This window comes from Eschrichtius robustus, chromosome 13 (assembly GCF_028021215.1).
Source record: "Eschrichtius robustus isolate mEscRob2 chromosome 13, mEscRob2.pri, whole genome shotgun sequence".
Lineage (NCBI taxonomy): Eukaryota > Metazoa > Chordata > Mammalia > Artiodactyla > Eschrichtiidae > Eschrichtius > Eschrichtius robustus.
Window position 1 is genome coordinate 106862311 of NC_090836.1, and position 24278 is coordinate 106886588.

A 24278-nucleotide genomic window follows, 5' to 3' on the forward strand; every position below is an offset into this window, starting at 1 on the left:
TAATTTCCCTCCAGACCATTTCATTTCAAATTTATACAGTTTGTTTAGTTACTTGACCAAAACAGAAGAAAATAAAAGGAAAAAAGACACTCAGCCAGATGAGATAAAGAATGCTAACACGAGGTCCTGGCGCAGCTTGGTTTTTCTGATCCCAAGTGCCGGCGAAAGCAACGACGGACGGGTGTACACCTAAACAGAGCGCCAGGTCAGTCCATTTTTACTGGGCTCAAGAAAATTTTTAATCAGAGTGATGAAATAAAATTCACATTTTGTGGCAAGACAAGAAACAATTAAACTTAAAATTTCTCTCTCCCGGTCTGGGCCTCTTCAGACCCTTTAGTGTGTGCTGTGCATCTGCATTAACCAGACCTCCTTAGGTGAGAACCTTCCTTCCTAATCTTGTAAGGAGCAAAGACGACCCACTACTGCCTTTGTACATGCAGATCGGGATTGTGTAAACTATCAATATGTCATTTGATATATAACATTTTGTCTCAAAAATGTATATAACTGTTCTTTGACCTCTAATGGGCACAACAGTCCTCAGGGCTTTCTGAAAGACTGTCTCCTGGGTTATAACCCTCAAATTGGCTCAAGTAACATTTTCCATTTCTTCCTTAGATCAACTATTGATTAACTATTGATTAATTGATTAATTAATTGAAGAGCCTCAATAAGTTTCTTCAATTCTTCTTTCAGTAAGGCAGCGACACTCTGGTTGGGTGATGTGCGCTTCTCTGCATAATACCTTATCTTTGGTTTTGTCCTGCTTGTCTGAAGAATAGCAACACAGCATTTTGAAAAGCAAATGTGAAAGTAGCTCTTTTGCCCATTTCTGTTCCCCTCTAAACTTGAAAGAACCTAATTAACCTGTTTATTCTTTTCCTAGATAAAAAGAAGTAAGAATAAAGAATTAAGTAAAGAATGACCAGCTCTCTATCCCTAACAACCTCCTTAGCAACACTGCAGGCAGATCACACGGGCAAGATGGCGTCAGGAGGGAGAGTCAGCCAGCCTGCACGCAATAGGGAAGGATGCAGAACACAGCCTCCTGCCTCGATGATTCACTGAGATTCTCCCCCCTCTCGCTTTTCCCTTTAAAAACTGTCGTGGCTGAGTAGAGTCTTTGGATTTGGTCTTGGGATATGAGTCTGCCTTCTCCCCAGATTGCCGGCTTTTCTGATTAAAACATCTTTCCTGTCTACTGACACTTGCCTCTCGATTATTGGCTTTTGAGCGGTGAACAGCTGAACCTGAGTTTGGTAACAAATGTAACCATTTGGTTATTTTTATTCACAGGCAGCACTGATTTCTTTCTTTCTTTTTTATAAGTTTATTTATCTTTGGCTGCATTGCGTCTTTGTTGCTGCGCGCGGGCTTTCTCTTGTTGCGGCGAGCGGTGGTGGGGGGCTACTCTTGTTGTGGAGCACGGACTCTAGATGCGCAGGCTTCAGTAGTTGTGTCATGTGGGCTCAGTAGTTGTGGTTCACGGGCTCTAGAGCTCAGGCTCCGTAGTTGTGGCACACGGGCTTAGTTGCTCAGTGGCATGTGGGATCTTCCTGGACCAGGGCTTGAACCCGTGTCCCCTGCATTGGCAGGGGGATTCGTAACCACTGCACCACCAGGGAAGTCCAGCATTGACTTTTTTTTTTTTAAATTAATTAATTAATTTTATTTGTTTTTGGCTGCGTTGGGTCTTCGTTGCTGCGCGTGGGCTTTCTCTAGTTGTGGCGAGCGAGGGCTACTCTTTGTTGCAGTGCGCGGGCTTCTCATTGCTGTGGCTTCTCTTGTTGCAGAGCACGGGCTCTAGGCGCACGGACTTCAGTAGTTGTGGCACGTGGGCTCAGTAGTTGTGGCTCACAGGCTCTAGAGCGCAGGCTCAGTAGCTGTGGCGTAGGAGCTTAGTTGCTCTGCGGTATGTGGGATCTTCCTGGACCAGGGCTCGAACCCGTGTCCCCTGCATTGGCAGGCGGATTCTTAACCACTGTGCCACCAAGGAAGCCCCAGCATTGACTTCTTATTAGGCTGGCTGCTGTCATATTCACGGGTAATGTCCCATGTATGCAATATGATGGATATTCTTTTGGAGAATCAAAATTGTGAAGACTTTCAAATATGCATTTGTTGGTAGTCAGATCAAAACACAAGAAATATGAAGTTTTTGAAATATGATCATATTTTTCACAAACCTTAATCGGTTACTGGCTCAGTGTTATGTTTATGGTTTCCAGTTAAGATAACATCTCAGCCACGACAATGGCTGTACTCACCCCATCTTTATTCAAAACTGAAGTTCCACACAGAAAAGCAATGGACTTTTTAAATGCAATAATGACTTCTTTCCCATTTTCCAGGTCTTTTATCCTACTTCCTAGCCATTTAAAGTCTGGTAATATTTCTTCAAAATAAAATCCTTCTTTTTTAAAAAAATTAATTAATCTATTTATGTATTTTATTTTCGGCTGTATTGGGTCTTCGTTGCTGCACACGGCCTTTCTCTAGTTGCGTCAAGCAGGGGTTACTCTTTGTTGTGGTGTGAGGGCTTTTCATTTTGGTGGCTTCTCTTATTGTAGAGCACAGGCTCTAGGTGCGTGAGCTTCAGTAGTTATGGTACGTGGGCTCAGTAGTTGTGGCTTGTAGGCTCTAGAGCGCAGGCTCGGTAGTTGAGGCACATGGGCTTAGTTGCTCCACGGCATGTGGGATCTTCCCAGAGCAGGGCTCGAACTCGTGTCCCCTGCATTGGAAGGCAGATTCTTAACCACTGCACCCCCAGGGAAGTCCCTAAAATCCTTCTTTAAGTGCAACTGGATACAAAATTTTGGAAGAGAGACTGTGGAGGCTAACATATGAACATTATTCACATCAGAATTTCTTGATTTATTTTTCCGGCAATCAAATATCCTCCCCCCGACAACCAAACAAAGTTGCCAACTCATTCCCCGTGAAAACTCTCCATTGACCATCCTCCTGGAGTTCTGCTACAGCCAGCTGGTCTGCATTGGGATATGTAGATAGCACTATCTGAGAGTTTTCTTTCTCTGCCAGTCTCAGGGAAATTTCCAGCACAGATTCTCCTTCATATTTGGGCATTTAATGGTAGAAAAGTCTGGATCAGGATCTTTTTGTTCTGATAATGGAAATGGAGGCTTAAAACCAAACACTTGCAGAGTCAACTGCACATAGTCATGTCCGACCTCATGAAAAGATATATGTACAAATGTCAAGGTGGTCTTTGAGTCTGATTCCCTGTGAAAATCAGTCTTTTTCAGATCTTCCATGTGTCTCCTGTAATGTCCTGCAGAGAGTCTCTCTCCAGTAGGCTGGCATTCACTAAATCATTATTCCAGGAAGCATTCCAGGGTTCCACACAGTCCTTTATACGTTTTGGACTTTCTTCATCATGAGGAGATGTGATCTAAACACCAGTTTCCCAATAAACCCTTTGTCTGTTCTCTTCCTTGCAGTTGTGAGAGGCAGTAATCATCACACCTCCAACTGCTTTGAGCTCCTGGACTGCATATGATGTAGGAACTTATTTTGGAAAAAGGTACACAGAAACATCTTTAGCCAGCAAGACTGAAATGGTGAGTTTAGGAAGTCTTTGGATGCTGCAGCTGCTAGTTACTTGACCCCAGCTGTCATACCCAAGACAAAGTTTCTCAACGTCTCTCAAGGTATTTGTGCATCTTCTGTATTGATTGGATTACTGTAAGGTCATTAATATAGCAAAACCCTGCCACCAGAGCAGAACCAAGTCCTGCAGCTCCAAAAGTCATCCAGCAACAAAGAAACTCCTTGTTTGTCCCATTCAGTAACAGATTTTCAAATTGCTCTTTTGTTTTGGCATTGTTTACTGGTTTGCAAAGGGTGGCTCAATATAAAAAAATCAATCAATGTAATTCACTACATTGATAGCAGTGAGGTGGAAAGACCACACAGTCATCTTAATTAATGCAGGAAGAGCATTAGACAAAATCCAGCAGCCTTTTATAATGAAAGCACTCGGAAAATCAGGAATAGAAGGGAACTTCTACAACATGATAAAGGCCATATGAAAAATCCATAGCTAACATCACATTCAGTGGTGAAAAACGGAAAAATTTCCCCCTAAGGTCAGGAACAAAACAAGGATGCCTGCTTTTACTACTTAATTCAACATAGTACTGGAAATTCCAGTCAGAGGAATTAGGCAAGAAAAGGAAATAAAAGTTACCCACATTGGAAAGGAAGAAGTAAAACCTGTTCAATATGCACATGGTATGATTCTATTTATAGAAAAACCCCAAAGTATGCGCAGGAAAACTATTAGAATTAATAAAAGAATTCAGCAAAGTTTCAGGGTACAAGATCAACACACAAAAGTCAGCTGTTTCTATAAACAGCAATGGAAAAATAAAAAAGTAAATAGCATCTAAAAAAATCTGGAAATAAATTTAAACAAGAAGTGAGAGATTTGTACGTGAAAAGTACAAACATTGCTGAAAGAAGTTAAAGATATAAATAAATGGGAAAAAAAAAGGAAAGACATCCAGTGTTCATGAATTGGAAGACTTAATATTGTTAAGATGTCAAAACAATCTTTAGAAAGAAGTTGAAGGACTCATACTTCCCAAGTTCAAAACTGTACTACAAAGCTACAGTAATTGAAATAGTGTGGTATTGGCATAAGGATAGACATGTAGACCAATGGAATAGAATTGAGAGTCCAGAAATAAACTCATACAACTATGACCAATTGATTTTTGACAAAGGTGGCAAGACCATTCAGACAGAAAATAATAGTGTTCTTGACAAATATTGCTAGGACAATTGGATATCCACATGCAAAGGTATGAAGCTGGATCCCTAAGTTATACTATATATAAAAATTAACTCAAAATGGATCAATGACTTACATATAAGAGCTAAAACCATAAAACTCTTAAAAGAGGACATAAGGGTAAGTCTTCATGACATTGGACTTGGCAATGGATTCTTAGATATGACACCAAGAGCATGAGCAATAAAAGAAAAAAAAAGATAAATTGGACTTGATCAAAATTAAATACTTTTCAGGGAATTCCCTGGAGGTCCAGTGGTTAGGACTCGGTGCTTTCACTGCCAAGGACCCGGGTTCGACCCCTGGTTGGGGAACTAAGATCCCGAAAGTCACGAGGCATGGCCAAAAAAAAAAAAAAAAAAAAAAAAATTAAATACTTTTGTTCATTAAGGACATTATCAAGAAAGTGTAAATACAACCCGTAGAATGGGAAAAATATTTGTAAAAGTCCTAAATAAGAACTTAATATCCAGAATATGTAAAGAATTCTTATAACTCAACAGCAAAAAGTCAAACAACTCAATTTAAAAATAAGCAAAATACTTGAATAGTTGTTTCTCCAAATAAATAATACAAATGAAGGGGAAATGTATCTCAAAACCACAGTGAAGTACCACTTCATAACTACTAAGATGGCTTATCTTTAAAAATGGAAAATAACAAGTGCTAGCAAGGATGTGGGAAATTGGAACTCTTGTACATTGCTTGTAGGACTGTAAAATGGTGCTTCCACTGTGGAAAACACATTGGCAATTCCTCAAAAGTTTACACATAAAATTACTATATGATCTTTTTTTAAAAAAAAAATAAATTTATTTATGTATTTTTGGCTGTGTTGAAAGCCGCGCGTGGGCTTTCTCTAGTTGTGGCGAGCGGGGGCTACTCTGCATTGGGGTGCGTGGGCTTCTCATTGTGGTGGCTTCTCTTGTTGCGGAGCAGAGGCTCTAGGCGCACGGGCTCAGTCGTTGTGGCACGAGGGCTTCAGTAGTTGCGGCACGTGGGCTCAGTCGTCGTGGCTCGCAGGCTCCAGAGCACAGGCTCAGTAGTTGTGGCGCACGGGCTTAGTTGCTCTGCGGCATGTGGGATCTTCCTGGACCAGGGATGGAACCTGCGTCCCCTGCACTGGCAGGATTCTTAACCACTGCGCCACCAGGGAAGTCCCACTATATGATCCTGTAATTCCACTCCTAGATACACTGTGCTATGCCCTCCTCCCCCACCCCCCAATTTAAATGTTGAAGCCCTTACCCTCACGTGATTGTATTTGGAGATACGGTCTTCAGGAAGTAATTAAGGTTAAATGAGGTCATAAGGGTGGGGCCCTAATTAGGATGTCATGATGAGGGTCACAGGATAGTCTTTTTAAAAAAAAATTATTTATTTTTTGGCTGTGTTGGGTCTTTGTTGCTGCGCATGGGCTTTCTCTAGGTGTGGCGAGCGGGGGCTACTCTCTGCTACGGTGCGCGGGTTTCTCATTGCGTTGGCTTCTCGTTGCAGGGCACAGGATCTAGAGCACAGGCTCAGTAGTTGTGGAGCATGGGCTTAGCTGCTCCACGGCACGTGGTATATCTTCCAGGACCCAGGCTCAAACCTGGGCCCCGGCACTGGCAGGTGGATTCTTAACCACTGCGCCACCAGGTAAGTCCCAGGATATAGTCTTTTAAGAGGAATCTACCTGAACACAAAGAGGTCATGTGGGCACACAGTGAGATGGCAGCTGCCTACAAGCCAAGAGAAGAGGCTTCAGAATGAAACCTACCTTGCCAGCACCTTGATCTTAAGACTTCCCGGCCTGCAGAACTGTGAGAAATAAATACCTGTTGTAAGCCACCCAGTCAATGGTATTTTGTTGCAGCAGCCTGAGCAGACTCTGACACCCAAAAGAACTGAAAACTGCGCATATAAGCACATGTATAAGCATGTTCATAGCAGCACTATTCGCAGTAGCTGAAAGATGGATCCAAACGTCCATCAATGGATGAATGGATAAACAACTTGTGGCATTTAATACAATGGAACATTATTTAGCCATAGAAAGGAATGAACTACATGATATATGCGTGGATCTTGAAAACATGCTGAGTGAAAGACACAAAAGGTCACATATTGTTTTATTTCATTTATATGAAATATCCAGAATAGATAAATCCACAGAAACAGAAAGAATGTAGATCAGTATTTAAAAGGGGCTGAGGGGAGGGAGTGTTGGAGAGAAACTACTTAACGAGTAAGGGGCTTTACTTCAGAGTGATGGAAATGCTTTAGAACTAGACAGAGGTGATAGCTGCACAACACTGTAACTGTACTAAACGGCACTGCATCGTGTACTTCAATTTCATGCTACGTAATTTCACCTCAATAAATTATTTAAAAAAGACTCAGGGGTGGTCCTGTATGTCAGTCAGGATGAAATGATCTTTAAGAAGCAGGTGGATTTGAGCAATGTATGGGTAGGTGGCCATGGATATCGCTGGCACCCTGCCTGAGCACTTATCCCCTACCTACTTTGAGTGTTGAAACTCATAGCTGCCCTTTCCCCAGAGAACTGTCCTTGCTAAAACAGGAGCCACTTTGCCCTGGACACTAGCAGTCATCCCTTCCACCTCCTCCTCCTCACACACTTGGCCAACTGGCACAAAAAGCCCCCTGGTCTCAAAGTGGGACCATCCTTGTGGGGCAGTTTGTCCTCCAGAGCTTCCCTAGGAAGGGGGAGACTGAAGCTGGTCCCCAGCAGAGACAGAAAACTGCCGCAATAAGTCATCTGAACAAGAGTTGCCTTCTCAGGCTTTGCTTCTAGGGAACGTGATGCAAAATGGTTGTTACGTAAAACCAATACTGATGGTGAATTATATGGTTTTTGAATTATATCTCAGTGAAGCCATTATATTTAAAAAACACTTATTAATCATTTATAATAACTGAAGCGTTGTTTTTATTGTTGTTTTTAAAAGTACATCTCACCAGGGTAACGCATTCCTGAAATTTCCTGGTCGGGTTAAATCTGTGAAGTTGAAATTGTAAGCATCAGTAATCTAAAGGGTAAAAATGCTTGTTCTTGACTCCCAAATACCCATTCTTTTAAAAACACTGAATTCCACTGAAATGGTCTCTGTGACAATAAACCAAGAGATAACATGACAGATCACGGCGGTCTCCCCTTATTAATGTGGCTGATGAGCCGCTCGTTCTCTTGTGACTTTTTGCTCAGAGAAATCCATACCCACAAAGCATGCACATCTATTCAATGTAAATAAAAATAAATTTAAAAAATGGAAATGATGTACAAGATGATCATAAAAACATCCTAGTGAACCACAAGTCCTGGAGATAAATGGAAAAGGCAGCATGACAGTTCTCAGCAGCCCTTGCCACCCAAGGAGGTACAATGTCCACACTAGTCCTCAAAAAAAAATGAAGGAAAGCCTCCCTTGTTGAAATAGGGGTTTTAAAGGAAGCTTTCCTAAAGTCAATTTCTTACAGTGCAAACAGGTGTGCCTTGTGGTGTGGCTGTATTGACCCTTGATGTTTACAACTACAATGTTTGTGTATTACTAAGTATGGCCAGACCAGTCACCTGCTTTCACGTGATGTTAACAACAAACTTGGGCCTGTGATCTTGGCCTCGCTGTTCATCAGTGTACTGGCTGTACCTAGAAGAACTCTGGAAAAACGTATGGAATGAACAGCTCTCTGCTCAAAACCATTTTCTTAAAATGGCTGGTTTCGTTGGGAGACTAAAGAGGAAAAAGGATAGTCAGGAATTAGAAATCATTCCCTTGGTAGAAATGCAACGAATAGGCCCTGAGGTCAGTTCTGGGAGGGGGAAAAAACCCACCTAAATTTCCTTTTATTTAAGAGACACACACAGAATGTTCCCCGATTTTCTTCACTGTCCCACATAACCTGGAGGGTCCATCCTTAATTCTGCCTCAGGGTCTGGTGTGGACCTCTTACACCTGTTGATGGCTCTTGCTGGTGTTGACCCCTTCCCTGCCCGTGACTACAGGGGAGGCAACAACTGTGAAGGGTCAGGTCTCATGGGCCATGGAAGTGGGGGAGCAAACGGGATGGTTGGGTCTGCAGGAGGTATGGCAGGGGATGGCCTGGAAGAATGTCTCAGGTGAGAGCTGAAGGGCTGCCGAAGGCAGGGGTATGCTGAACTCCCCCTCCCCACCGAGCCGGCCATGGGGAGAGGCCTCCTTCCGTGACTCAGGAGGGAGGCGGGCTCTCGATGCGGCCACGCTGCTCTCTGTCCAGCATATCCTCCTCCTCCTGCTCCAAGCTGATGTTCTGTGAACAAGCGTGCAGGTGAGGCCTGGCCTTGCACTTGCCCAGCTGTAGCTCTGACACCTCTAGGGGCAGTGCCCTCGACGAGCACGTGTTGCCTGCAAGGTCAGTCTATTGGGTTATGCTCTGCACCCCTAGGAAGAGAAGCCGCTTTCTCTATGCCACCTGACCTACCTCAAGCTCCTGCAAAACCTCATCCATGAAGTCCCGGGAGTTCTGTTTGTAAGACACAGCTAATCGAATCGCATCGCTGAAGAGCTGGAGGTAAGGTGAAGGTGGTGGGAAGGAAAACGAGGCCGTGGGGCCAGTGGCCTGGACTCTGCCTGCCCTGTACCCACTGGCCCCGTCCCCATCATATGCCCACACAGTACTCCACCCTCAAATCAGCAAGGTCACTCCTCAATTCACCTTTTCCCTGTCACCCTGACCCCATGCATGGTCAATGTACCTTTTCTTCACCAAGCCCAACCCATCACCGCCCCTACTGTCAATGCTCACACGAGCCCTTCCTGTCACCACATGCTCAGCACAGCCCCCACAACAGTGCCCGTCCTCTCCACCATCCCTGCAGCCAGCCCTTCTCTCCGTCGCTTCCCTGGTAACTTCAGCACCAGGCCTTCCCCGGCCTTACAAGACTGTCTCTGCAGTCTCCCATTACCTTCACAACGTTGGTACCATCAGCAGCTGAGACAAAGTACAGGGGCAGGGAGAACTTCCTGGCAAAATTGAAGCTTTTTTGGGTCATCTTTATGTCTGCTGTAGAGAGAAGGTAGGACATGGGCCTGTCTACAAAGGGAAAGGGAGAGAATTTTGCAGGGTGGGTCACTGGAGGTCCCCATTCTAGGAAGAGGGATGAGCAGGGACAACCAGGGGACGTGTCTTAGAAAGAGTTCATTTCACTGGGATTTGTGTCTCGAGAAGGCAGGTTGGCTCACTTGGATCCTTACTGGGAGGGGAGTGATGGCAAGCAACCAAGGGCTGTATGTTGGGAAAAAGAATGGACTATTGATGGTTCGTTGGTCCAGGCAAGGAAGAGGAAACGTGTGATGGTGGGTTCCCCCATGAATTGCTGGCACCCAGGTGTTGGGTGGCCTCACCATCGATTTTATTGGCCACCACAATGCATGGAATCTCTGGCCTGAACTCCCGAAGCTCTGTATACCAGGTGCTCAGGTTCTTGTAGGTGATTTTCCTCTGCACATCAAATACCTGCAATTAGCAGAGGAAAGAAGACAGCCCAAGTGTATCAATGTCTCTGCATGCCACCCCCAGGTGACACACACACAAGCAGACAAACACGGGCTTGCGAACTCGGACCATGCACCGCTCTGAGCTGCATCCCCTCTAACCACAAAGGCTATGCCTTGCCCACCCTTCTCACCCTCTAGAACCTTCATCTTGTCACCTAACCTTATTTACCTATTTTAACCAGATTTTATCATTTTACTTATTGTATCATTTACTTATTGATAAGTCCATTACAAATGGTAAGCTTTTTGTTTTTTTCTTAGTCTAATTACTGCTTAAACTTTGTTTAAAACTCCTCTATAATGGGACTTCCCTGCTGGTCCAGTGGTTAAGACGCCACACTTCCAATGCAGGGAGCGTGGGTTCGATCCCTGGTTGGGGAACCAAGATCCCACATGCCACGCGTGGTGTGGCCAAAAAAACCCAACAAAACACCTCCTTTATGATAATCTTAAATGTTTCTAGAATTTCCTTTCAGTTATTTTGATTTACTTTTAATTATAAACTTTTAATTTTGTATTTTAAACTTTTTAAAAGTACTTTTGTCTTTTATTATTTTGTAGCTTATCATAATTTTATTAACTTTCTATGATTTACAGTTTTTACCTATTTAGAAGTATCTGCAAGAAGCATGAGCACTGTGCCTGGCTCTAAGGGCAGGGAGGACAGAAGTCCTAAGACGCTTCAAGTTGTTGCTGCAGGGATCCTTCAAGCCCCTCACAGGAGCTCCTCAAAGGCCAGCTTTCTGTTGCCAAGCCACCCTCCAGAATAGACTCACACGTCCAAACCGCCCCAGCACAACAGTGGATTGAGATGCACAACCCTGTAACCTGCTGGAATGGCAGATCTTACTTCTAAACAACCCAGCCCTTCCTGGGAGTAACCGTGTCCAGGGCCAGAGATTCTCCCTGCATGGCAGTGGGCTCTGGTCAGCAGCTGTCACAACTGAGGCAGCAGGAGGTCCACTTGAGAGGCTCTTCTATGGTACTCCCCAGGCCCAACTTCAATAAACGACTACTTTGTCTTGAATTCCCAAAAAAGACTTCTTTTAAAATACGCTTGTAATGAAACTTCCGGAATCTGCTTCACACCTCCCATGGCTGCCTGCCATGATCACTGTCAGTCGCCCTTTGTCCAGGTCTGGTTTCCTGAGCTTCCTTTCCTTGTTTTGAGAGCTCAGGAGGAGCTGGTTAGGCTGAGAAGCATACCCTTTGGGGTTTCAAGGAGGGGGGTGGAACCCCAGCTCCCTCTGGGACTATCAGATCCCCATGTGGTCACGAGAGGCTGAGCGCTTTCTACCTGCAAGGCCCCGTACAGCAGGCTGGGGCTGGTGGTAGGCACCTGCAGATACAGGTATGCAGGGATGCTGGCAGGACAAACACCCCAGGTCTCAGAAGAGGGCCCAAAAGGAGCTAATGGAGATGTGTCAGAGGCAAGAGGTCACGATTGCTGGCACTACTCTGCCCCCATTTGCCTTACCTTGTTACCCTCTTTTGTTTTGTCCCATTAGAGGTACTAGCATTAAATTCTGGAAAATTTCAAGAGATCTTATGCTTAAGGGACAGAAGAGCCTGAGAAAGGAGCCAGCGAGTTTGTGGGCAGGAGGTCCTAAAGGACACAGGTTTACAGTTCTTCTCTCTATTTGTGGCCCTTGCCATAGCTGAGTGTCAGGCTCTCCTGCGGCACTTGTTACCCCCGGCTACTGGGGTGGACCTCTGAGGACTGTGGTCTAGACAGCAAAGTGAGAGGCTGAGAGGGAGGAGGGAGCCACTTTGGAGGGAAAGCTCCCTGGGAACCAGGGCCCGCTCCGCCCCAGCACCTGCCCCGAGCGCGCAGCGGATGAGGGAGGCCTTAGCAGCTTGCCTGAGTAGGTAGGCCTCCGTCAGGGAGAGACTGTGTTTGACCCTCAGACGCTCTGCCTGATGACGAAGCCCTGACCTTGCTCCTCCCGCTGGAATGGTGGCTCCATACCCCCCCTCACCCCCCACCCCCGGAAGAGAAGCTGGCCCTGGCATGTGCTCCCTCAGAACCTCTGGGAAGCACGTGCAGTCTGAAGCCTGCCCTAATCCCTCCTGCCAGCACCCCGCCCTGGTGAGGAGGGCTCAGCCCTGCTGGGCCCTGCACCCCTTCGCCCCTCAGGCCAGACTTGCCCAGAGCCTTTGCCCTCCAGTCGGTTTCATACCATGATGCAGGCGTGGGCCTTGTGGTAGTAGGAGGCGTGCATGCTCTGGAACCGCTCTTGGCCTGCTGTGTCCCAAAAGTCTGCAACGTGAACACAGCTCTGACTGCCTGATGGGGGACGAAGGGCAGAGAGCCCCAGACGCTGAGCATCTCTGTGCGGTGTCTGTGTTCAGAAACACAGGCACACGTGGGAGGATGGGGAGGAACGGAGACCACGCCGCTCGCAGGTGTGTTGTCAGGGTGTAGTGCACCTGGGGGTGCGTGGGGGTGGGTGAGAGGGAGACACAGGGCCAGGAGGAAGGAGAATACAGACAGGAAGCCCCAAGAGGGAGAGGGTCAGTGCCCTCCTTCCCCCACCTATAAGATGCAGGACGCTCCAAGGTCAAAACTAGGCCCAATTCCCATGTGTGCTGATCACAGAGGGCGGACACAGTCAGGCTGGACGTGTGGCCTGGCCAAGGGGAAGGTTGTGACCCCATTTAAAGCCAAACCCTTTGTGGCAGACGACATTCAGACCAACCCTGTTATTTCTTTACACTGGCTGAAGAGCACGGAACAGAACCCTGCGTGCTTCCTCCCACCCTCCCTGGCTTCCTGGCTCTCTGGGTTGTACCCATCACCCTTCATCCACGCCTGGGGCCTCATTTCCCCCTGCTGGACTCTCTCCCCCACCACTTCTCCCTCTTGAGAGTTGGCGTGGCTCGGCACCGTGCTCACCCACAAGGACGGTCTTGCCGTCTACCGTGGCCGTGTGCTTGTACAGGGTCAGGGCGTATGTGGACAGCTGCTGGGGCTGACTGCATTTAGGTTAAGGAGCAAAGATGAATGAAAAGAGACCTAAGAAAGGTGCTGGGGGGTGGTTGCTGGTGTGATGGAATGGGCCCTCTCTCTCCTTTTTTAAGAAGTTATTTAGATTTTAAATTGAATGAGTGTTGCAGAGGATCAACTTCAAATATCACAGGCACAAGCTCCATGGAAAGGTGAGGGGTGGGAGAGGTTGGGATTATGTGCTGGCCAGCTAAGTCCAAGGGAAAACATGGACTGGAATTTTACAGAGCAGCTGTCTGAAACAGCATCACGTAGCTGGCAAATGAGACCGTGGGGATGCCCCAGCTCCTTGTGGATGGGGCTCTTGCAGGCCAGAGAGGAAACCCAGCCGTAAGAAGCAACGTGACAGTCCCAGGGAAAAACAGTCTTCATAAGCCAGACAGCTGACAAACTTGTTTATGAACTGTAGTTTGCTTTCTGCAACCCTATCAAAAAGCTTGGGGAATAACATTTCCTGAAGCTGCAAGATGCTGTGTGGTTTAACCATGAGAGCTGGGATGATGCAGGTGGGTGGGGGCAAAGGAGGACTTGGTAGAAGGTGAAGTCAGATACACTTAGAGTCCACCATGGGGGGCTGGGGCCCAGGGCAGGGAGCAGGAGGCTCTAGGGCTCTTCTGAGAACCCACAGCTCTCAATGGACTCACTTGGGAAGCTTTTAAAAACCATCCCAATTGTCTCATTCCAAACCTGCACAATGCAACGATTCACGGAAGGAGGATGGGGCTGGCAGTTCCTATTTTACAAAGTTGATTCATACCAGAGAATGTTTAAATATTAGAGAGCCCAAGCTCTGAGGTCAGAGACGTTAAGTGACTTGACCAGCGTCAGAGCTACTAAGAAGGAAGAGGTGGGGTTTGAGCCCAGGCATTTGACGAGGTACTGTTAGCCATTCCACTGCTTTCCTAATATAAAGCAAATCCAAATGTGAGTAAGCTTCAAAATATGCAGCACCAACTACATGTGATGCCATGTAGGTCAGCTGGTGAGAAACCAGCATGAAATGAAACCTGTGAATTTACTCACTTATCCCTCCTCCCTGGACCACTGGAGCAAAGGGGTGGGCAGTGGGGCTGAGTTGGCATGAGGGTGGAAAGGGCCACAGGAACAAGGAGCATTTCAAAACTTGAAGGATACAATCCATCCATGAGAAATCTCTCCACAAGTCTGTAAGGAGAATGTGCAAGGTGGTCAGGTGCATCCCTCACCGCTCCTCCTCCTTGCCCCTGTTGCACCACCCAAGGGTTGAAAACTTGGAAGCCAGCTGTGGCTTTCCCCCTCCCATTCCTTCCACAGCTACACAGTTTCCTTTCAAGGACAATGCCCAGGAACCACCCACCCACCCTCTTTCTGACTCCCCTTAAGTTCCTGACACCCTTCGGCTATAACGCTGACCCAGCACCCACAGATGCTTTCCCTGCGGGCAGGGACCCCAGCTTACTCCTTTTAGGGAATAAACAAACTGTGGTACATCTATAATATGGACTACTACTCATAACAAGGAACAAATTACTGATATACCCAACAATTTGAACAAATCTTAAGGGTATTATGCTGAGTGAAAAAGGTCACATGTTGTATAATTCCTTTTATACAATGTTGCCAAGATGACACAATTATAGAGATGGAGTATATTAGCGGTTACAGGGGTTAGGGGTGGTAGGAGGTGAAGTGGGGTGGGCGTGACTATAAATGGACAGCACGACCAAGGCCTCCGCAGTGATGGAATAGTTTTGTATCTTGAGTCCAGTGATGCTTACACAAATCTACACATGTGACAAAATGACACAGAGCTATACATATGCATTGAACTAATGCCAGTTTCCTGAATTTGATCTTATACTACAGTTATGTAAGATATAACCACTGGGGAAACTGGGTGAAGGGTACACAGGCCCTCTCTGTATTCTCTTTGCAACATCCTGTACATCTGTTATTTCAAAATGAAAAGTTAAGAAAAAAACAAAAGAAAACAAAAAACACAGACTGGGAGAAGATACGTGCAATGCCAATCACTGACAAAGAATTAATATACAGAGATTATGAACAGCTCTGATACGTGAATAAGAGAATACACACACAACCTGGGTCCTAAGAATATGAACAGGCAATTCAGAAGAATGGCTAAAAAACATATGAAAAGATGCTCAATCTTGAATGATTTTAATGTAAATTAATGATTTTCATGCAAATTAAAACAAAATGAAGTAGCACACACATCCTTCAGATTAGCAAAGTTGAAAAAGTCGTATGATACCAAATGTTGCAGATTTTGTGGAGCAACAGAAACTCTTGTACTGTGCCGGTAGGAGGGCGAACTTAATATACTACTTTGAAGAGCAACTGGGATAAGTCAAAGTTTGAGCTAATCCTAAAAGTGGGCAATTACACCTCAAGTCTAATAGACTGTGTGCCCAAGATGATAGGCATAAAAATATTCACTGCAGTATTGTGTCTAATACCATAAAAATGATAATTTCATAACTGTTCTTCAACAGAAGAATGGACAAATACATTTTCGTACAAAAAAATTTAAAAATATTACTGAGTGCTTGCCATTTGCCGGATACTATGCTAGGTGCCATGATATAACATTTAACAAAACAGAGGAAAATTCCTGTCTTCATGGAGCTTACAGTCTAGTGGGTGAAGACAGACAGTAAACACACACTTAAAATATATATAGCCACGTGTATGGTCACTGGATTTAGAACGAAAGCATTACTGCAATTCAATGGGGTAAAGGATTGTTTTATCAAGGAATGGTGTGGAAACAATTGGATATCTGTGTAGGAAAAAAATGAACCTTGAGGACATTACATAGAATGGAGGAGTATGAAGTTCTATGGGTCACTCCCTCAACTGAAACAACCAATAACTGGAAAAAATGACCAGAATCAACTCCTTCAGAACTCTGGAACCTGACTGGACGCAATGACAGGAGAGTGCTAGATAAAAGGAGAGTGCTGGCCTTGTGCAAAAGAACAACACGCACAAACCAGCAACGGTCACCCGCTCCTCAGGCCCACTGCAGCTAGGCAGTGACCCGTGTTCCAAATGTCTGGCTCCAGTAGAGACACTTTCCTCAAAAAGTTTGGCTGAGGAGCCGGATCTCAGCTCTCTCAGGCTTCAGAGTCTTCCCCTGCTGGCATCTATTGGAAGTTTAAAGGGATAGGAATACCTCTTTGTTTCTTTCCCCTTTTGGAGCCAAATATTTAAGGAAATCTTTATCAGGTCACTGTCTGATCACAGATAATGGAATAGAAATATCAGTGACCACACACAAGATGGAATATACACTTTGCAAAATTAGTATGGAAAAGTTACAAGTGGATACTCCAGCTCTAAACAAGCAGAAATCAGCCATACCCGAGGAGTGGGAATATCTGAGTTCCAAAGTCACCACATCAAAATCCTCAGAATGTCTAATTATCAACCAGAAAATTACAAAGCATACAAAGAAACAGGAAGGTACAGCCTATTCTCATGATAAAAAGAATTTAACAGAAACAATACCTGAAGAAATCCAGACCCTGGAATTACTAGTCAAAGAAGTTAAATCAATTATCTTAAATATGCTCAAAAAACTAAAGAAAACCATGGACAAAGAACTAAAGGAAATTAGAAAGCAATATATAAACAAAATGAGAGTATTAATAAAGAGATAGAAATTATGAAAAGAAGCCAAACGGATATTCTGGAGCTGAAAAGTACAATAATTTAAATGAAAAACTCCCTAGACGGTTTCAACAGCATACTTGAGAAGGCAGAAGAAAGGATCAGCAAACTTGAAGATAAGGCAACTGGAATTATCCAGTCTGAGAAGCAGAAAGAAAAACGAGTAAAAATGACCAGTGCCTAAGGAGCCTATCAGATAACATAAATCATCCTAACACATGCATCATAAATAGAAGAGGGGTGGGGGCAGAGAGACTGTTTGAAGAAATAATGCCTAAAAACTTCCCAAACCTGATGCAAGACATGAATGTACCCACCCAGGAAGCTCAACAAACTCCAAACAGGATAAACTCACAGACATCCACATTATAGGCAAATTGTCAAAACTCAAAGACAAAATCCTCAATAAGATAAACAGCCAGTTTCTCATCAGACACCACTGAGATCAAAAGGCAGCGGAATGATATATTTCAAGTCCTGAAAAAAAAATTGTCAACAAAGAATTCTATGTTCAGCAAACTAACCTTCAAGAATGAAGGAGAAATTAAGATGTTCCCAGATAAACATAAGCTGATGTGGCTTATTACCAGTAGATCTGTCCTATAAGAAATGGTACAATAAGTCCTTTAGGTTGAAATGAAAGGACACTAGACAGTAACTTGAAGCCGTATGAAGAAATAAAAAATCTTCAGTAAAGGTAGCTACACAGGTAAATATAATAACCGGTATTCTCGGGCTTCCCTGGTGGTGCAGTGGTTAAGAATCCACCTGCCAATGCAGGGGACACGGGTTCGAACCCTGGTCCAGGAAGATCCCACATGCTGCAGAGCTACTAAGCCTGTGTGCCACAACTACTGAGCCCGCGCTCTAGAGCCCACGAGCCACAACTACTGAGCCTGTGTGTCACAATTACTGAGGCCCGCGCACCTAGAGCCCGTGCTCCCCAACAAGAGAAGCCACCGCAATAAGAAGCCCGTGCACCACAACGAAGAGTAGCCCCCGCTCGCCGCAACTAGAGAAAGCCCAGGCGCAGCAACTAAGACCCAACGCAGCCAAAAAAAAAAAAAACAAAAAACCCAGTATTCTCCTATTGTTGGTTTGTAACTCCTCTTTTTTCCCATGATTTAAAAGACAAATATGTAAAACTATAATTGTAAATCTATGTTAATGATCACAATGTATAAAGATGTAATATGTGACAAAACAATATCAAGGGGAGGGATAGAAATATATAGAAGCAGAGTGTTGGTACACTATTATAACTAAATTGGTATTCAAATAGGCTGTTATAAATTTTAGATATTAATTATAATCTTCAAGGCAACCATTAATAAACAACTAAAAAAATTATACAAGACAGGAAGGGACTCAAAATAGTACACTACAAAAAAATCAAAAAAAATAAAAAGAAAAAGAGTAATGGAGTACTTGAGGAAAAAAAACAGGAGACACATAAAACAAATAGCTAAATGGCAGAAGTAAATCCTTCTTTATCAGTAATAACTTTAATTATTGTTGTTGAAAATGAGAACAGATAAAACTCTCCAATTAAAAGTGAGAGATTGGCATAGTATATTAAAAAAACATGATCCAGGTATGTCCTAACTGTAAGACACTTGCTTTAGATACAAGGTCACAAAGAGGTTGGAAAACAAAAGGATGATAAAGATATTCCATGCAAACAGTATTCAAAAGAGAAATGGGGTGACTATACTACAGTCAGACAAAATAAACTTTTAAGTGACAAATGTTACAAGAGACAAAGAAGGACATTATATATTGATAAAAAGTTCAATCTACCAAAAAGATACAAAAGTTATAAACATATACGCACCAAACAACGGAGTCCCAAAATATATGAAGCTAACACTGACACAACTAAAGGGAGAAATAGACAGTTGCACAATAATATATTGAGATTTCAATACCCCACTTTCAATAATGAGTAGAACAATGAAACAGAGGACTTGAGCCACACTATAAACCAATTAGACCTAACAGACATACACAGACTACTCCACCCAACAATAGTAGTATACATATTCTTCTCAAGTGAACATGAGTTAGGCCACAAAAAAAGTCATAATAAAATTTAAAAGACTTAGATCATACAAAGTATCTTTTCAAATAAAATGGAATGAAACTAGAAATGAGTAACAGAAGAAAAACAAGAAAATTCACAAAAAGGTGGAAATTAAATCAAATAGGGAAGATTTAGTCAAATTAAATCAATAACATAACTGTACATCTTTAGGTAGTAGAAATGAAAGAGCAAACTAAACTCAAAGCCAGCAGAAGGAAGGAAATAATAAAGATTAGAGTGGAGATAAACAAAATACAGAATAGAAAGACAACAGGGAAAAATCAATGTAACCAGAAATTAGTTCTTTGAAAAGATCAACAAAATCAACAAAGCTTAGCTAGACTAAGAAAAGAGAGAGGACACAAATGATCAAAATCAGACCTGAAACTGGGGACAGTAACGTCAATTTTACAGAAACAAAAAGAATTACAAGAGAATACGATGAACGAACAAGCTGGATAACCGAGATGAGGTGCACAAATTCCTAGAAACACACAAACTACCACACAGATTCAAGACGAAATAGAAAATCTGAGTAGACCTATACCAAGTAAGGAGATTATATCAGTCTTCAAAAACCTCCCAGAAGGAGAAGTCCAGGACTGGACGGCTTCACTGGTGAATTCTCCCAACGATTTCATGAACAAACACCAATCCTTCTCAAACTATTCCCAAAAATTGAGGAGGAGGGAACACTTCATAATTCTTTCTATGAGGCCAGTGGTACCCTGATTTCAAAGCCAGACAATGACACTACTAGAAAAGAAACCTACAGGCCGATATTCCTCATGAATTTAGTTGTAAAAATCCTCAAAAAATCCACTGGCAAACCAGATCATATTAAAAGGATTATACATCATCAAAAGGACCAAGGGAGATTTATTCTCAGAGTATAAGGATGGTTCAACTTAAGAAAATTAGTCAAACATATCATATTAATAGAACAAAGGAAAAATCCTACATATTCATCTCAATAAATGCAGAAAAAGCATTTGACAAAAACCAACACCATCTCATGACAAAAACTAGGAATAGGGGCTTCCCTGGTGGCGCAGTGGTTGAGAATCTGCCTGCCAATGCAGGGGACACGGGTTCAAGCCCTGGTCTGGGAAGATCCCACATGCCGCGGAGCAACTAAGCCCGTGAGCCACAACTACTGAGCCTGCGCGTCTGGAGCCTTTGCTCCACAACGGGAGAGGCCGCGACAGTGAGAGGCCCGCGCACCGCGATGAAGAGTGGCCCCCGCTCGCCGCACCTGGAGAAAGCCCTCGCACAGAAACGAAGACCCAACACAGCCAAAAATAAAATAAAAATAAATTTAAAAAAATTAAAAAACAAAAAACTAGGAATAGAAGGTAATTACCTCTAGGATAAAGGCCATATATGAAAACCCCACAGTTAATACTCAATTGCAAAAGACCGAAAGCTTTCCCTTATAATGAGAAACAAGAGAATGCCTACTTTTGCCACTTCTATTCAACATAGTACTGGAAGTTCTAGCCAGAGCACTGTGATGAGAAAATAGTTATTTTGAGTTGCTTCCTAGACATTTTACAGTATGACAATCCTGATCACACCTAAAGTCTGGACATTTAGATGAGGACCTGAGTTTAGGATTCCCGCCACAAGTTCCTGCTTTGCTTTTCCCAGGGCACCTTTTAAAATAAACAGACTTGAGGCTGAGAAAAGTTAGTGACCTCTGCCCCAAGTCAGCAAAGCCCCTAGGGAATTACTGACAGCTACCTGGGTCTAAGGATATGTTAATAACAGATAAAACTGGAAACCACGGTGGAACTGGGGCACCTGGGGTATAAGACTAAACTAGGCATCTGGTTAGGGGCAAGTTTACCCTCATCCTGCGAAGGCAGAAATGGATGTGTGCCCCAGTGGTCCAAGGCAGCTGAGACACAGGTTCACACCTTGTGGAGACAAGCTGCCAGCATTGCAGAGCCCCCCTTCAGGGGGAGTTCCACGCCTGTGCACAGAGGCCCTGAAGTCACTTAAAAGAGTGAGTCAATCTTCACACTGGCACTTCCCTGTTGGCGCAGTGGATGGGAATCTGCCTCCCAATGCAGGGGACACAGGTTCCATCCCTGGTCCAGGAAGATCCCACAGGCCGCAGAGCAAATAAGCCCATGTGCCACAACTACTGAGCCTGTGCTCTACAGCCCTCGAGCCACAATTACTGAGCCCGTGTGCCACAACTACTGAAGCCCGTGCGCCTAAAGCCCATGCTCCGCAACAAGAGAAACCACCGCAATGAGAAGCCCACTCACCTCAACAGAGTAGCCCCCGCTCACTGCAACTAGAGAAAGCCCGCGCGCAGCAACCAAGAGCCAACACAGCCAAAAATAAATAAAAATTAAATCTTTTAAGAAAAAAAAAATCATTACGCTGATTATAGTCAGGCACCATTTCTATCCACTCTTGGCAACTCTGAGGTCTTGCAAGACAGTATCTTCACCACCTTCCTTCGACCTGTCGCTGGCTGTGCCAGTCACACTTCTCACACTTTCCTGTCCCCATTCCCACTGTCTGCATCTTGCAATCTCTCAGCCCCACACCACACACAGGAAGACCCCAGCTCTCACCTCACCAGGACTGCTTCAGTAGTCTCTAGGGTGACCCGTCCCATACTTTCTGCCAGGACTCATGCATAAAGCTCAATTTCCTCAGTCCTGTGACTTGTCCCTGGGGACGCCCTCCTCCCCAAACACACACAGCTGCTGATGTGACGCTCCCTTGTGCCCCCATGCAGACCTGGGCTCCAGCCAAGACTACTCTCTCACCACTCCCACAGAAGCCATGCTCCTCTATGCCTCTGGAGGACTTTTCTAATAACCCAGACCCACTCTAGGCCTGGCATTTCTTCCCTAGTCTCCCGACATACTTGGACTTGCCCACAGCGCTGTCCCCCAGGCAGATGATTTTCACATTGTCATCGGCATCATATTTCTCTTGGTCCAGCTCACAGGGTTTGGCTCTGTCCCCGGCCATTGGCTCCTGGCTGTAGAAAGGGGATCAGCTCAGGGGAGGTGGGTCTTGTCACCATCTGGGAAGATCAAGAAGAGGCTGTTGTTAAAGAGATGAGAAGTCCCCTCCACCAAATCCACTTCCTCTTCCTGGACAGGGGAGACAATGAGCTGACAAGAGAGGGGCCCAAGGAAACACTTACATCCTTCTCTATTCACCACCAACCTGGCTAGCACTTGCTGAATCATGGGGCTGTAATCTTGTCCCCACCCAGATCTTCTGAGAGCGGTTTACCCTATGTCATCTCTTTACTTCAGCTATGCTCAGAACCACAACTCCCACTCCTACCTGGAGAGACTATTCTAAAGCCATGTTGAAGCTTTACAAGTTTTACCTACAAACGTTTTCTCACTTGTAAAGCAGGGACAAAAATCAGTGCCCACATCACATGATTGAGTTGAGACACTGTCTGACAAAGAGACAGGGCTCTGTAAGCCTGAACTCTCATCACTGAATGACAGATCACACAGCCAAAGAAACCTAACCTGTGTTCCTGATCCTCTACTTCATGCTTCTCACTTCCACTTCATTTTCCATCATACTGCCATCAGTAGCTGCCTTTTCCTCTCTCAAACTAGGCACTCCCCAGACCCTCTTCTCTAGGGTTATTTCAACCTCTGCTAGTTTCAGGTATCTCCTAAATGCTGCCAAATGATGATGCCAAATCTGTGTCTCCACAGAGATCGCTTCCCTCAGTGCCAGACTCAGGTATGCAATTGCCTACCAGATTTTGAATAGCGAACTATTCCACACAGGCAAAAATAACCTGAGACCTAAGCCCTGCCCACCCCGAAGTCGCTCCTCACGTTCCCTGTCTGTACAAGACATCACCAGCCACCCAGTGCCAACATCGAGGCGTAACAATTCCACTATCCTCATGTCCTTAAGCCCAAATATAACTTCACAAACATTACTGGGAATGTGCCGTAGTCCACACTCTGAGTTAACTCGGCACACAGAAACGATGCAACGACAACGCAGCATCAGTGCCCGCACTTACTGAGGGTTCATCACGGGTACACCTTGCACCCGGATGGGAGACACGATGGCAACGTCTACTGTGGCAAGAGCTATGACAGACGTGCACACAAGGGTGGAAAATACCGACAGGACCCCTGAGTTTCCCTAACTGCAATGCTATTGTTTCTGCTCAGGTAGGGACCCAGCCTTCTTTACCGAGGTACCCTCAGCCTCAAAAGCAGTGACTGGGAAGTGGCAGATGCTTGATAAGCATAATGAGGGGCTGCCCCTTCCACCTCCACCCTGTAGCTGGAGCGACCTGTTCGGAAGCCAAACGCAGCCAAACCCGTTCTCAAAGACCTTCAATGGTTGTCGATGCCCTCGCCATCCAGTGGATAAGTTCTCTTTCACTCAAGTAGTTTTCGGGCACCAAACAGGTCTGAGAACCACTTTACCCCCGCAGCCAGGCTGGGCTGCCTTCGCCCCCCCCCCCCCACCGTTGCCAGAACCCACTGTCCCGTTCTTCCCCCCACTGGCCAAGGGCCCGAGGACGGCCTTGGAGGGGCGGTTCCCCCATGCGAGGCCGCCACCCGCGCGGCTTCGTCTTCTCGGCCGTTCCCGGGCGAGGGCTGGAGACCAGGAGCGCCGCAGGTCGGTCCGCCCACGGCCAGCTGCCCTCAAGGCCCCGAGTACCCCTCGGATCCCGCCCCGTCCCGGACCCTGCCCTGTCTCAGACCCCGCGAGTCAGCCCGGGTCCCACCGCGGCTCACTCAGCTTCCAGCGCTGCCCGCGTCCTCGCAGATGCTACGCAACCGCGCAAGGACCCTAGGAGGGCTGCCCGGCCAAAGGCCTGAAAGACCTCGCCGGGGGCTGGCTGGCTAGTGCAGTGCCGGGCGAGAGTACTGCCGGTCAATGAGTATCCGGACCGGGCCGGCCTGGGGCTTCCAATAGCCGGAGTCTGGGGTGGGCTTTGGCCCCGGGACCGAGCCGGGGTTCAAGCGGCCGTAGGCCTTGGGCGGCCGGGGACAACGACTGGGGAAGCGTTCCTGAGGCGTGGGGGCGGGGCCTGAGGCGTGTGGGGCGGGGTGCGGGCATGGGGGCAGGGTGCTCAGGTGCGGTGGGTGGACCATAGGTGTGGGGCGGGCTTCTTGTGTGGGAGTTGGT

General features: G+C 45.5%; 1 protein-coding gene and 1 pseudogene across 12 annotated transcripts; both read right to left on the reverse strand.

Moving 5' to 3' along the window:
• Positions 1–189: 189 nt before the first annotated feature.
• Positions 190–7793, reverse strand: LOC137775888 (glucose 1,6-bisphosphate synthase-like; annotated as a pseudogene).
• On the reverse strand, positions 6923–23973 carry RABL2B (RAB, member of RAS oncogene family like 2B). Of its 12 annotated transcripts, XM_068560314.1 has the most exons (10): positions 23851–23942; positions 22012–22173; positions 14498–14527; positions 13253–13332; positions 12537–12643; positions 10204–10315; positions 9765–9892; positions 9281–9364; positions 8394–8480; positions 6923–7820 (listed from the first exon to the last, which is right to left on the reverse strand). In XM_068560314.1, the coding sequence occupies exons 2-9, from the start codon at positions 22116–22118 to the stop codon at positions 8400–8402; spliced, it is 729 nt and encodes a 242-aa protein (XP_068416415.1). In that variant the 5' UTR covers positions 22119–22173; positions 23851–23942; the 3' UTR covers positions 6923–7820; positions 8394–8399. The 12 variants fall into 12 exon arrangements, with proteins under 12 accessions (XP_068416415.1, XP_068416418.1, XP_068416422.1 ...); XM_068560317.1 differs by having other exon boundaries at positions 6923–8480; positions 9765–9862; XM_068560321.1 differs by lacking the exon at positions 8394–8480.
• Positions 23974–24278: the final 305 nt, after the last annotated feature.